A 15,674-nucleotide genomic window follows, 5' to 3' on the forward strand; every position below is an offset into this window, starting at 1 on the left:
CGTCCAGCTTTCCACCGTGTCCACCGTGGAGTCCGCGTCAGCAGATAACGTGCCACATGGGCACTGTTAGTTTGACCGTGACAGAGGAGTTGACAGAAGGACTAACGTGGCCCTTTTTTCATAACTTTAGGGACCAATTTGGTACTTTTATATTGTCAAGGACTAAAATGGATTTTGCTAATATTGCTAGGGACCAAAAAAGGTGTTTACTCTAAAAAAAAAGTAAAACTAAATCAAAGCTGGTAGATAAGATGTTGATAGAGTATTAAAAGCCATATCAGCTATTTTTACCTCTAAACGTCGTTGTATCAGCAAGTCGTTTTGCGTCTGGAAGCCACCAAACCTTTCTCTTTAAAAGTGGGCTGCCAGGGGAACAGTGACCAAAGTGTCATGTTTGGACAAAAAATTTATCAGACTGCCACGCCAACAGTAAATTTTGTCAAAATGCCACGTGGCATAATTCGCTACACAGAGTAGCGAATTATTTATGCAATTAATTCGCTACACAGTGTAGCGAAATATGCCACGTCAGAACCAAAAATGCCACATGTCAAATTTTGCAAAATTCGCTACATGTGGCATTTTTGGTTCTGACGTGGCATATTTCGCTACACTGTGTAGCGAATTAATTGCATACATAATTCGCTACTCTGTGTAGCGAATTATGCCACGTGGCATTTTGACAAAATTTATTGTTGGCGTGGCAATCTGGTAATTTTTTTGTCTAAACGTGACAAAAAGGTCACTCTCCCGCCGCCAAGCCCTTTGAAGCTTTACATATACCTCTTAACTACGAAAAAATAAACATGCGTGATGGATTAAAATAAAATTTTGATTAACAAGAAGATAAACGGAACAAGATTTTGAAGAAAGAAATGGGAATTTGTGATCAATGGCAACGTAAAAAAATTAAAATAAAAGAATTATATTTTTTTAATTAATTTGTGAATTGAATCATTTTATATAAAATCGGTTTAGAAATCGAATGTCTGAAGCGGTTCGATAAATAATAAAATCGAACCGGTTATTAAACCGGATTACATTGTCCAAATAGAGTTGTCAAAATGGGTTAAATGAACCTTAATAATATAACGGGCCAAAAATCCTATGGTTAGGATCAGCCTGCGGATCATCCAAAATTATAATTTTCTAATTTTTTTATCATATTCAATATATTAAAAGAATTTAACAAATAAGTACTTAACACTTTGTTAACATATTTTATACAAATTATAAATTTTTTAATTTGATTTTTTTAATAAAATAATATATATTTATACAAAAATATACAAGCAAAAATGTAAACAAAATTTTAATATATGTGAACATTTAGTTACTATCTTTACTAAATTCATTATCAAAGGATGTCATCAAATAAAGATTTTATCACCATGAGTCACAACAGAATACAACAACTCTAGTGAAAAATTAAAAGTAACAATAGAAAAATGATTTTAATACTAGTATTGAACAACTGTTCTTAGTATGCTATATATTTGAAAATAAAAACACTGATTTTCTTCAACTACTATCGTTATAAAAAAAATTAATTATTATTATCCACAAAATGTTAGAAGATGAACCCCTAAACTAGAACCAGCAAGAAAGGAGAAAACAAGGATAAACTGAAAAACTTGATTATTGATTTCTTGAATGAAAGAACATGTACACAAAGGGCTTATTTATAAGCATGATTGATTGCTCAAGATTACTCCTAACTGAATACTAACCACAGCCTAACAGAACAGTTATTTCCTAACCACCTAACTAATCATCTCCTAACTAACTATTATACACTAACCTTAGCTTGTACACGTAACATCACACACCCCTTCAAAAGGGACCTTGTCCTCAAGGTCCGATGGAAAAAAAAAACAGGAGAACCTCGTGGGTCCCAAGTAAAACAAAAAATAAGAAACACAATCTGCTTGCATCACCATACAAAGCTTTGAAACAGCTCCAACCTTCGACATCCCTTGAACGTCATTTGTTGCTGAAAATGTAGCCATGAAGGAAAATATATGCAGAGCACAATCATTTGTTGCAGGTGAAACCTTTGGTGTCCTTTTAGAGAGCACTGCTATATTGCATAACCCACAAACAGCTAAGGCATGTGCCAATGAACCAGAAACAAGGGAACCTCCTGGGTCCCAAGGAAAATAATCCAGTCTATTATTCTGACTTGACGATGTCTGCAACATGTAGTGGAAAATGGACATCATGTAATGGAATAGAATCCACTGGTAGTGTTTTGAAAACCCAATGTAGAACTTGTTGTGAATCTCTATAGCTAAAAATGTGGGTATGCTTTGGAATGTATCAAACAACCCTTGCATCCCCGCTAACGAACGACCTGGCTCAAAGGCAGGAATCTCCATGCGAACAGACTTCGACAGCGAACGCGGATCAACCGTTTGGGTCCTTCCATGGAGGTGTGGAATTGAGTATTTCTCAATTGGATCAAGGGATGACGGAGAGATAAAAGACTTCGACGGTGAAAGCAGATCAACCGTTTTTATCTTTCCATGGATGTGTGGGTTTGGATGTGTCTCTGTTTGATCATGAGAAGGCTTAAAGGGAAAGAACTTCAACGGCGGCGGATCAACCGTTGGTGTCCTCTTGTGATTTTCTTGAACCACAACGAAAATTGATTGCTGAGAGAGCTGATGAAACAGGGGACGCGGACCCGCTGAATCACTTTGGTCATAATCTTGCACTGAAACTGGTTCCTGAGAAGATGGTTGAGTAGGTGGTCGTATGATCATTGGTCTCATAGCAAGAAGATGCTTATTGATATTTTGCAACTGAGCAATCAACCAAGAAAACTGTTTCTGGTTTTCATCGAACCCCTATTCCATCTTCAACCTTAAAGAAGCAAGGTCTTTGGCAATTTTCTGCAGAGCAACATCATCTTTGGAGAGCTGCTGCATTTGTATGATCTCGATGGTGTTCATTATGAAAGCACCAATGTTAGAAGATGAACCCCTAAACTAGAACCAGCAAGAAAGGAGAAAACAAGGATAAACTGAAAAACTTGATTATTGATTTCTTGAATGAAAGAACATGTACACAAAAGGCTTATTTATAAGCATGATTGATTGCTGAAGATTACTCCTAACTGAATACTAACCACAGCCTAACAGAACAGTTATTTCCTAACCACCTAACTAATCATCTCCTAACTAACTATTATACACTAACCTTAATGTTAGAAGATGAACCCCTAAACTAGAACCAGCAAGAAAGGAGAAAACAAGGATAAACTGAAAAACTTGATTATTGATTTCTTGAATGAAAGAACATGTACACAAAGGGCTTATTTATAAGCATGATTGATTGCTGAAGATTACTCCTAACTGAATACTAACCACAGCCTAACAGAACAGTTATTTCCTAACCACCTAACTAATCATCTCCTAACTAACTATTATACACTAACCTTAGCTTGTACACGTAACACAAAATTACTAAGGTGCATTGTATACAATATGTTTCAATATAAATTTGGATATATAACATGCTTATAAGTCAATAGAAAATTTTATTTTTATTGATGTGCAGATGAAATTCTCTGTTGAAACATATTACTACAAAAAAATTTATTTTTGTTGTAAAATATTATGGATGACCTTTCACATTATTTATAACATGTGACTCTTTATTTGTCATGACATTTGATGTATTCTATGATCATCACATTAATGGTGTGTTCAATTGTAGAATACATCTAATGAGGAGTGTTATAAAATATTATGGATGTCTTTTCACATGGTTCATAACATTTACTTTTTATGACTTTTGACGTATTCTATAACCATCACACTAATGGTATATTGAATTGTAAAATACTTCTACGGAGAAGTGTTATAAAATATTATGGATAACCTTTTACATGGTTGATAACATGTGACTATGTATTCTACAATTGTCACACTATTGGTGAGTTGAATTGTAATTAATTTTCTAATTATGTTTAGAGTCCTATATAAGGACATATCTTAGATGGAAAAAGTGATCCTTGGTGAATTCAGAATATAATAATATTTTTTTACCTTCAAGAGTTCATACTTGTTCTTAACTTGTTTTTCCTTTGATTTTCTTTCTACACTTCATATTTCTTTCTTTCATATTTCATTTTCTCTTATATTCTCCATCAAATTCATAATAATTTTTTACTTATATTATGTTTATAATTTTTTTTATTTTTATAAATATTTAAATTTATATAATTTTAAATTTTTTAAATAATGAAAATTTTGATAACAGAAAAAGTTTGGCCCGCAGGTCATCCCTAACTCAGCCAACTAAATTATAAGGCTTCGAGGGTTATGGTTAAAAAAAATCCTACCAAAAAAAGCCTAATGGGTTAGGCCAAATATAGAGTTTTGCAGCTGTCCCGCAGATTTCAGCCCATTTTGATACCTCTACAAATAGATTCGAGAATCAAAAGAATCAAATTAGTTTTTTTCCCTTAATTATTAATATTTTTATTTTATTTTAATTCTTAAAATGGGTTTGGAAATACAAATTAGTTCATAAAAAAGTTAAACTGATTCCATTAGCTGAACTAAACCACTGAAATTGATTAGAATAAAAAGTCTAACTCAACTAAATTGTACCCCCTAACGTAAATAACGCAACACTGAAAGTAACAGAGAAAATGTTAATATTCACCTGTAACTGTATTAAAACAGTTACTTTCTGTTCCTACTTTTATGTGAATCAGTTTATCAATTAGTTTAGTTAGTTTTGATAAGTTTTAGTTAGCTGTATTAGTCAGTGATACGTGAGCTTCTTTAGCTTCATTTGTAATAAGGATACATACTATATAAGTACCTGATTTTGTAATTGATTATTCACTTCTTGCATTAATGAAATATCAGAAAGTTACAATTTGTAAAAGAAAGTTATAAATGAAAGCCTAATTCAGCAGAAAAATATGGTTGAGAGAATCTTGATAACGAAAATAAGGTGTCTTGTTCTTCTTGATTATTCTCATTGTTATGTAGATTTGGATTTCTTTTATTAATCATATTTGAGGAGTTAGACTTGTTCCGGACATTTCCCACTTATCTTTATTTTAGAATAAAGTTTTATGTACTTTGAAAATATTATAAATTAATTAAAATATAACATGTGAACTACATAGCCTTACATGTTGTTGGGTTAAATTTAAAATGTTATTTAATAAATTTCAAATCAAATATAAGCCATTGAGAATATTACCTTCAATTTCTCCCACTTTAATAGAACTCCCTCTATTTTCTTTCTTCTCATGCTGATGGACTTGGGCCAGCTGCTTAACCAGATAGCCCTAACGGATTTTAAAGCTCTGATCTTTATTTTTATAGGAAATTATGGGTAAAAAAAAATTAAAATATTACTTTTTTTAATAACTATTTACGAAAATATAATTTTTTAGAAATTAAATACGGATCTATTGCACTCAGTCGCACCCCATACAGGGAGTGACTCATCCGGTGATGACACGTGGCACAAAAAATCAACAGTTTGACCGCAAAATTTTGAAAGATCATAACTTTTGACTCGAGTGTCTAAATCAATTAATTTTTTTTATTCCACATAACTTTTTGAGATCTGCAAAGACATCTTATTGAACATGGGATTTGGTCAAAGAAATTCTAAAATTTGGGATATTTTATCGTAAAACTTCGAAAAACTATAATTTTTGACTCGAGTATCCGAATCATGTCTCTTTTATTCCATGTAATGTTTCGAGAGCTACTCGCTAGCAAATCCCAAAGGTGATTTAGACAAAAAAAAATCCCAAAAAATGCTTTTTTGTGCTTTGTTTGATATATTTTATCGTTATGTATGATGTTATTTAAAATTTTACTTTCCAACATTAACAATTAATCCTCCATGATTTTGCCAGTGTGTAGATCTCAAAAGGTTATATGGAATAAAAAAAAATCTCATAAGGACACCCGAGCCAAAAGTTATGACCTTTTTATGGTAAACTTGAGCTCACGTAGTTGATTACATAGACCATGTCATTGATTATATCATTATGTCAATGGGCAAATATAGACCTGGTAATTTTTGTTTTAAAAAGGGACAAAGGGGTAAAAAATCCCAATAAACGTATGTTGTATTTTTGGAAAATTTTGGGAGATAAAATGCTTTTGGGGTGGCATCATTGTTGCAAATTTTAAAAAAAAATATTGGAATTTTGTTTACCAAATCCTCTTCAATGAGATGTCATTGCGTAGATCTTGAAAAGTTATGTGGAATAAAAAAATTACTTGATTCGGATACCCGAATCAAAAGTTATGACCTTCTGAAGTTTTACCGTCAAACTGTTGATTTTTTTGTGTCACATGTCACCACCAGGTGAGTCACGCCCATTTTTGGGCATGTCTCTCTCCTTGGTCATGACTTATGAATCAAAAAATAATTTTTTCATAGGGCGTGAGTGGTCAAACTTATTTTTTGGCATAACTGAATACAATGGATCCATATTTAATTTCAAAATAGCTATATTTCCGTACATAGTTATTAAAAAAGCAATATTTGAATTTTTTTTCCCGAAAACTATGCCCATTTTAATCAAAGCGTTTTTTTATCTCTCTCTCTTTTAGAGTTTAATATTACTTGTTTTTTTGGGTAGATAAATTAAAATTGTCAAATTAAGAGTCAATTTCTTTTAAATAAACCTTAGAGGACATTGAATTACGGGTGACAATTTGAATCAACACTACATAAAATCGACACGAATATGATACATTTAATACAAACACGACACAAATTTAAAATCGGATTAAAAATTTCGACACAAATACGAATAAACCGCAAATATATAGTGTATCACTTATTATGGGAATTGACACGACATGAATAACCTATCAACTCCAAATTTTTACTTATTAAGTGGGTCGACACGACAAGATAAGATACGAATAACTTATTTACAACATAACACGATATGAATAATTTATAAGAAAATTAATGTGGGTTAACTTCAAGTTCACGGGTTAATGACACAACACAAATTTTTTCTAGTCAGATTTTACTAACCTGAACACAACACAAATTTAAAAATGGATTGATCCACACACAATTTTTTTGTGTCGTGTTCATGTTGTTTTAGCGGATCATGTTGAAAATTACCACCACTACATTGGATAGTCTGCGCAGGTTTACGTATCTCAAGCAAACTTAAAACAGAAGATGATTTTCTTTGAAAAATGAGGAGCCAAACATGATGAAGCCTGAACTTGTTCTCCTTCGGGTCTTAGTCTTACTTTTGTTCTGTGTTTATATGATATACAAACAAAAATAAAGATATGATTCAAGAGTTGAACACACTCCTTCTCCTGTCAATGGAACCTACAGAGTAGTGATGGTAATGTATAATATATTAAGTAAAACAAAATGAACGTTCTATTTCCATACCCTCAACAACCAAAATTTTATGACACAGCTACCTCTCAGTCCTAACAATCTTCCATGGCCCTGCCCAAACCAAATGGTTGTTTAAGGAAGCTCATGTAGTATTAGTGAGACAATGGAACCGAGGGAATGGCAGGTTGGACATATGTGAAAGCAAGTTGGTGCAGCTGCAAATGATAAACATCATCATTCATCAACCAACACATGATCACATATCAAGTTGTTCTCTATTCACTCATATGAACAGCATCTACCACTCTAAAAGAGGTTAAGTATCTTTCTATATAGTGTTGACAATTGTGAGTAATATGTAATTGTAAGTTCCCTCTTCCACTAATGAATTTGATTAAAAAAAAAAATGTAAGACAAGAAGAGAATAAAATTATGAATCAATGTCATCGTTGGATTGAATTGACATACACCTAATTATTTACATGCACTTGTTATTTTTTAATTTCGAAAATGTCTATAATTATGAATTTTAATTCTATAAGGAAATATTCCGTAAATGTTCGAATTTTTTATTATGAGTTTTTGATTTAATATGTAAATATTTACTGCATGTGTAAACTAGCTTATTAATTTTATTTTGACAAAAACTTATAATAAAATATTCTAAAGAGAATGTTTGTATGAAAATTATTTTTTTTATACAAACCAGATTAATTTAAACATAGTTTTAATAATTCTAATATTGTACAACAAGGAGGTTTAAATTGAAAATTTGATAATTATATGATTTAATTTCATTCACAATATGTTAATTTTGACTTGTTATTATTTCAATTTTTGCCATAGAATTCAAGATTTTAATTTTAATATATAAGGTAGAGATTTTTAAAATACCATCCAATGATGTATTGAAGCAATACTAAAAATTTGAACTTTCAAATTGATCAATTCCTCGATACAATGGATGATCAATTCCTCGATACAATGGAGCACACACTGATCCAATAGTAATCTGGGTCTTTTCTGTAATGGATGTTATTGAGAAACACTTATGTCAGATGGATTTGAATCCTCTCATATGGAAAAATTGTATATGGTTATGTTATTTAATCACAATCATTCATTTAAAAATTATACATATTTCTTTCTCTTATCTCATCATTAATGAGTGATTGTGATCAAATAACACGATCACATGATCATTTTTTCACATGAGAAATTCCAAATCCATGTCAGATACTGTGGGATGGAAAGTCTGGTGCTAGCTAGTCTTGTTTGGCTAGGACAAATATGAGGGATTTTACTTGCAAGATACTCTGATACTCAAGTCAGTATTTGATCAATGAGTTGAAATAAAAATGGATAAAAAATCATACCCGAGCTCGGCGCCTTCATTATATAGTAGTTGACTGCTCTGCTTGTGCCGCCTCAATATGATCTCATTTAATTTTATTGGTTGGCTGAAGTGACTTGTGTAACCTATCCCTTATGTGGGATGCTTAGCTATGGTTATGACTCCTAGGCATAGCTGGAGTTACGTGTCTATTCCTTGGCTACTGATTATTAGGGAGGCCGTAAAATTCTTAGTTACTCACTCTGTAACTATACGTCTGGAGGATGACATTAACGCGCGATAGATGCATTTCCTTAACCTTTAAGTATTGATTATTGGGCCTCTTGAGCCGTATACATGTTGGATCCAATATCTCGTATAAGATGGTCCAGGTCACGAATCGCTAAGAGGGAGTAAATAATGAAAAAATTGAGTAGTTTACATCATGTTATATATTTAAACTTGAATGTCATCATTGTATTAAAAAAAATTGAACTTTCAAAATAACAGTTGTGAATAGGTAAACTTTTTTATAATCTGTTAATAAACTATTAATCATATGAAAATGTAAAAAAGTTTTATTCCGTCAGAACAATATTAAAGTTAAATTCAATTTAAAATAAATTTTATTTTAGAACGGTATAAATATTTTTAACTATTAGTCATGATGAATTGACATATTATTTAAAAAGGTTAAACTTCCAAAATAATGGAAATGATACTTAGTCGAAGAGACAGATTTTTCTACCTATTAAGTGGATTAACGTGGTGTGGAGAAAAGAACGAAAATGTAGCTTCAGAACGAAAACTCTAAAATAATGTCGGTTTCGGAATTGGAAAGAAAAATTAATTTCTTCTTATAAAATACCCTATATTTTTTATCAGATCCTAAAACAATATCATTTTAAGATTGGATAATATAAATTTGTCTCTTGTTATCATATATATATATATATATATATATATATATATATATATATATATGAGAATTATAAATGTTATGTTACTGAAAAAATTAAAATCATTCCGGCACTAATAACAACTTGTGGGTCCCATTAGTAAAAAAATGAAAAAACAAAATAAAACAATAACCACAATCGATGTATCAGCACGAAAGATGTTGCTTTTTGCTGCAACAGGATAAAAACAACGCCTATATATAAAGGGTTTTATAATTCTTATGTTGAAAGAGAATTAAAATCTTATGTTGTAGAGATAAAAAACAAGTGAGGCCCATGTGTTAGAAAAAAAAATATGTAGAATCCATGTCAGCACAAAAATCAAAAAGTATATAGGAAAATTGTAATTCTCATGTTAAATGAGAATTATAAAACACATATATAAACATGATTTCATAGAAAGTATTCAACTCCCGATCGAACATTTTGGCTTGCATTGTATCTTTTTAATTCATATTCGAATGTGGCTTTGCCTTGTTACTTTATTTTTTATCTTTTATCTTTTGTACTATTCCTTCCTTATATAACTTTCTTTCACAAAAGCCATTCTGTAATGGGAGTAAAACCCGACAGCATCTTCGCAATTTTCCTTTGGAATTTCTCGTGGCACTCCACGGTTACTTTGAATCTTTTCTCCAGTTTATTTTATTCGTACGGCTTACAATAAAGAAACAAACTTTCATTGTATTCTATATTTTAATTGGTGTATATTACATATTTAATTCATTATTGCAGATATTATTCACAAGGAAAATTGACATTTTATATAAAATAAATTATTATTCATGCATTGCATCTATATTTTTAAATTTAACTAAAAATTAAAAAAAAATATAAGTTAAAAGTAAAATTATTTAAGAAAAGCATTTAAAATTACGATAAAAGATAAATATAATTAAATCAGGTAAAATATATTTACCAAAAAAAAAAATCAGGTAAAATATAAAATATATAAATTAAATAAATAAATTTTTAAAGTTAATTAATTCAAAATAATTTAAATTTTAAAAAAAAAAGAGTTAAGAATGACATACATTATTTTTTATCAGGTAACAAATTAAGATTAAGTCACCCTAATTCAATGTACGAGGATGACTGATAAAATATTACAAGGGTAACCTTAATATTTTATGGGAAATGCATTTGTCATGTTACATGGCAAATGAATAGTTGTTATGTTAAGAAAAAGACAAGTTAAATTTATTGAATAATCTGCCCTTTCACTTTTTTAATATTATCTAATTTATCATTTTCTTAACATAACAACTATTCATTTATCATGTAACGTGACAAATGCATTTCCCATATTTTATTTATAACGGAATACGATTAAAGCACTAAAGATATAGATCTAGAATCTGGAGGGTACATGCAGGTTAGTAATTGATACAAAACATCTTGCATATTTCCAATTAAGTCCGCAAGTTACGCATCCCTTTTCTTAACTTTTGTCTGTCTTAAATAATTTTTTTTTTTCATGTGCGTGACAAAAAAATATGTTTTCTCCTCTGTCTTCATATTGACTTGATCATTAAAAATTACCAACACATACAACAAATATTATTATTCTATTGATATACATATACTCACACATACTTACTTTTGATATATAATTCTTTTTTAAATCGGCTTGGAAAAAAAAAAACTACGTACCTCAAACGAGAAACTTAATAGAAAGTAAAAAAAGTTTTAATTGTGATTAAGTAAGAATCATATTTATAACCGACTTAAAGAATTAAAATTTATTAAAGTACTCGGGGTAAAGTTGGTATTAAAAAAAAAAACTTAATTAACGACATGTATATTTTAACCTCACATTGGATCTACATCAGCTCATCCTTAATAAAATGAACAATATACATTAAAAAAATGACAACATTTAATAACATTCAAAACATAAAAAATATATATAATTTTGGTTTTTATTCCTTTTGTCCAAGGAGTTTTAGCCTGTATTAATAACTTCAAATTTTAATTTCCCAACTTATAACTTCCAAAGTTTATATATATATATAAAATATGTTATTTTAACTATATTTTTTACCATGTTTATATTGTCTAACACTCTCTGATATCATTAAATAAGAATTTTAACTAACTTTTACTATTTTTTTTTCGTATTAAAATTTTATGGGGCATTTGGTAGATGAGACTTTTTTTTACTGAGGAAACATAATTAAAGGAAAAATGGTAGGAAAATGAGTTTGATGGAAAAGTTTAAAAAAAGATGTTTGGTTCACCAAAATATTACTGGAGAAATTTATGTAAATTTGCAAAGTCTATGTTTGATTGAAGGTAAAATAGTGATGGGAAAATAGGTTGAATTGATCAAAATACCCCGGTTGTAAAAAAACAACTGAAGTCCCTCACTTTACACGCATGCAGGGTCATTTCGGTCATGAAAATGGCACCCTTTTTTCACTTCTCCACCTATCCTAAAATACCACATCTTAAGTGGTGTTTTAGAATAGTTAATTTCATCCAAAAAAAACAACTATGAAGTGTTGCTTCCTATTTCCATGCTTTTTTTAAAAAAACTTAAACCAAAACTGGCCAAATTCAATTGTGCCATCCACACATTCCCTCGTATCTAAACAAAAACTTATACCAAACACGTCCTTAATATAATATTATTGGATATGAAAAAAATGTTTATCCTTTTAAAAAGATATAATTTTATATTATTTTAGATTTTAATTATTGATTTCCGTTAATTAACGGTTACGATTTATTGAATCAAATTTATTAATTAATTAAAAATTCATAATAAAATTTAATAAATCTTAATCGTTGATCAATTAAAAAACAATTATAATATAAAATGAGATAAGATTACGTCATTTATGAGGACAATTATTTTGGCCTCGGATATTAGTAGGCATAACTTATCATCTAAAAATAATAGAACCAGAAGTCAAAATCCAATCCAACCAACCTTAGAAAAAGAAAAAAAGAAAAAAGAAAAAGAAAGTGAGGAGTGAGAAGTAAAAGGACAAAGAAGAGAGCGGCGAGACGAGACGACGAACCTTTTCCTCCGACAGATTGTCCATCTTCAGACAAAACCCACTGTTCTCTTTGACGTTTCTTAAAGTCACACACTCACACTCACACACACATTGCTCATTTCAAAACGGCACCGTTTCCACTGTCGGAGTTTATATATATATATTTACACAACGTTTCCTATTCTTCCCACTGCTACTCCGAACCTCAATCTTCATGGCGGACTCCTCCGTTGCCGTTGCCTTCGCCCTCGCCCTCGCCGTCTTTGTTGAGCTCATTCTCGCCGGAGATTCTTCAGCCAGGGAGCTCCGGCCATCGGATCACGGCCTCGTCTTCCAAACCTTGTCACCGGCGGGAGCGCATTCTTCGCCGGAGATGAGATCCTTCTTCAACAACGAGAACTCGTCGCCAACAATGTCGTCTTCCTCCGACGTGGCGCTTCCCAGGGCAATGAATTCCGGCCAAGCCTCGCCGCCGTCGTGGTTTAGATCTGCCGCCGGCGACCGCGGAGACGGCGTTGGGAAGGCGCTGACGGTGGCGAGCTTGGTGTGTGGGATGGCAGGCGCGGTTCTGTTAGTGGCTTCAGGTTTGATTTATCTGTTTAAGTACCGAAAGCACAAATTAAACGCAGCGTTTCGTGGTGATAATGTTAATATTAATGAGGATCACGGTGAAAATAATGACGACAACAAATTGCAGTTAGTGGTACGCGACCCTTGAGATTGTGTTCTTGCTTTGCCGTTGATTTTGCGTTGCATGTAAAGGGTAATTAGTGGTTTAGATTTGTGGTTGTGCTTTATATATATATATATATATTTATTTATTTATTTATTTATTTTACTTTTTTATTTTTTTGTTGATTTAGTTTTGAGTTTCGTCGTGTATAATTTTGTGCATTGTTTATCTACTATGAATTGTCACGCTGATTGAGAAGTTAGAAATCATTATACTTTCTTTTATAATGATCCCACTAATAAAAAGGTGAATTCAGATTATTTTAATGGAACTAGTATATGATTTCACTTAACAATAAAGATATTACTAAATTAGTATATGTTTAGTATTCTCAAAATACTGAAAAATTAGTATATCAATTGTTAAAATTGAAAAAAATAAAATACAATTTACTTAATTCTACTTATTTGATCCACTCTTGTATAAATAATACTGTTGAATTGAAGTCCTATTTTTTTCTATTTTTAATAAAAGAGTACTTATTCTTGTAACATTAAAAATATGCTCATATTAATAATATAATAACACTAAGTTGTGCGCTCATGGAATATAGACTTGCTAAATCATGCAAGCCTACGAACTTATCGATATTTAACATTCTTTGCAAAACAATTCAAAATGAAATTTTCAAAAATTTTAACAAAATTTCCTTCAATTTTTACTATGGCCAAGGATACAATTTACAATTTACTACAGATAATTCAAGATATCTATACTAGCAACCACACGGACTCATAAACAATTGTCTATTTAAACAAAATATTATTTGCTTTTAAAAATAATTTAGCACTTCTAACAGCAACATTAAAATATCTTGTTTTTCAAGTGGACGAGTCTACCAAATAATACATAAAACCCATCGCAAAATATTATTTTTGGCAGATAGTAGAAGCTGAAAAATACATAAAATCCGTTGCAAAACATTATTTTTGGCAAATATCGAACGTTGGAAAAAGCACTCCATCGAAAAATAGCCACGCATCAATACTGCTAAAAAAATAAGTTGGAAATATCTGGCAGTCTAATCCGCCAAAAATTCCCAGTGGCTTTATTCGTAGGAAATTGAGTTCTGACTCACGTGAATCTTCCACCGCTAATCTGTCCAAAGATCATAATCATGCATAATCATGTTAAATTTTAGAGAGAGAGAGAGAGAGACTGTCATCATTAATGGAGAGAACTTAAAAATTTATACTTCATACTTTTTATATAAATATTTTGGGATAGGATATTGTGACACCAAGTTATGTTACACTCATGTGACACCCAGTCAATCTCACCGTTAGATCGCTTATGTTGATCCAACGGTTATATTTATTTCCATCTTTGTATGGTCATGATTTCCCAAATTTAAAGTGAAAGCATTAAATATGGGAAATCATAACCATACAAAGGTAGTAATAAATATAAAATATTAAATTTGGGAAATCATGACCATACAAAGATAGAAATAAATATAACCGTTGGATCAACATAAGCGATCTAACGGTGAGATTGACTGGGTGTAACATAACTTGGGTGTCACAATATCCTATCCCTATTTTATGATCATTTCGTTGGCAATCGTAAGAAGACAATTTCCTTTGAATATAGCTATTTGTGCAATTATTTTAGGAGGCGTTTGGTAGAGGAGAAATTTTTCTTTGTTCGAAAATCTCAATTTTTAAAAATATGATTTTTACATTCAGTTTATGATAATATTCGAAAATTTAAAATTTAAAGAAATTCAATTTCCGAGAATCTTGAAAAATGACGCGTAATATGAATTTCCGAACGCTTAGTAATCGGGCCGCTTAATTTGATTCTAATTTTATATTTATGTGGACTCTCTTTCTTTCTTTTTGCATGAATTATGAATATATTTAGAAATTTAATTTTCCTTAAAGGAATAATTTGGATCATAAAATAAAGTTTACATGCAAAAAATTAAGTAATGTCTATCACCACTAAAACATTTTTTGAATGGTCAAATTTTTCAATTATTTCATGATTTAATTTGGAAAAGTATTTTTTTCCCAAATAAAATATCAAGTTGCATGGTTACCGATATCAGATATCCGATTTGCTCAGTTAGAATTAATAAATGGCCAAATCAAGTATCAATTAAATTCATAATGTAGTCTGTTTTTCTAGCTCTGAGGTATTTTTTTTAATATATTGGTGAGAATTGAACACATAATTTAATACAAACTATTCAAATTTTTCATCACTAAATCAACCCTAATGACTTAACTTTGAGGTGTCTTTTAAATTTTATATACTTGACACATATAGGAGCA

General features: G+C 30.7%; 1 protein-coding gene across 1 annotated transcript; it reads left to right on the forward strand.

Moving 5' to 3' along the window:
* The first annotated feature begins 12,876 nt into the window (after positions 1–12,876).
* Positions 12,877–13,380, forward strand: LOC133306305 (uncharacterized). Its single transcript, XM_061506610.1, has one exon. It carries the CDS (start codon positions 12,877–12,879, stop codon positions 13,378–13,380), a length of 504 nt encoding a protein of 167 aa, XP_061362594.1.
* The last annotated feature ends 2,294 nt before the right edge of the window (positions 13,381–15,674 follow it).

Source organism: Gastrolobium bilobum, unplaced genomic scaffold (assembly GCF_033153095.1).
Source record: "Gastrolobium bilobum isolate Gb01-03AN ecotype WA unplaced genomic scaffold, APGP_CSIRO_Gbil_v1 utg168, whole genome shotgun sequence".
NCBI lineage: Eukaryota > Viridiplantae > Streptophyta > Magnoliopsida > Fabales > Fabaceae > Gastrolobium > Gastrolobium bilobum.

Excerpts from the sequence above, each read along its gene's own strand:
- LOC133306305 (XM_061506610.1), top strand. The coding sequence starts at position 12,877 with ATGGCGGACTCCTCCGTTGCCGTTGCCTTCGCCCTCGCCCTCGCCGTC.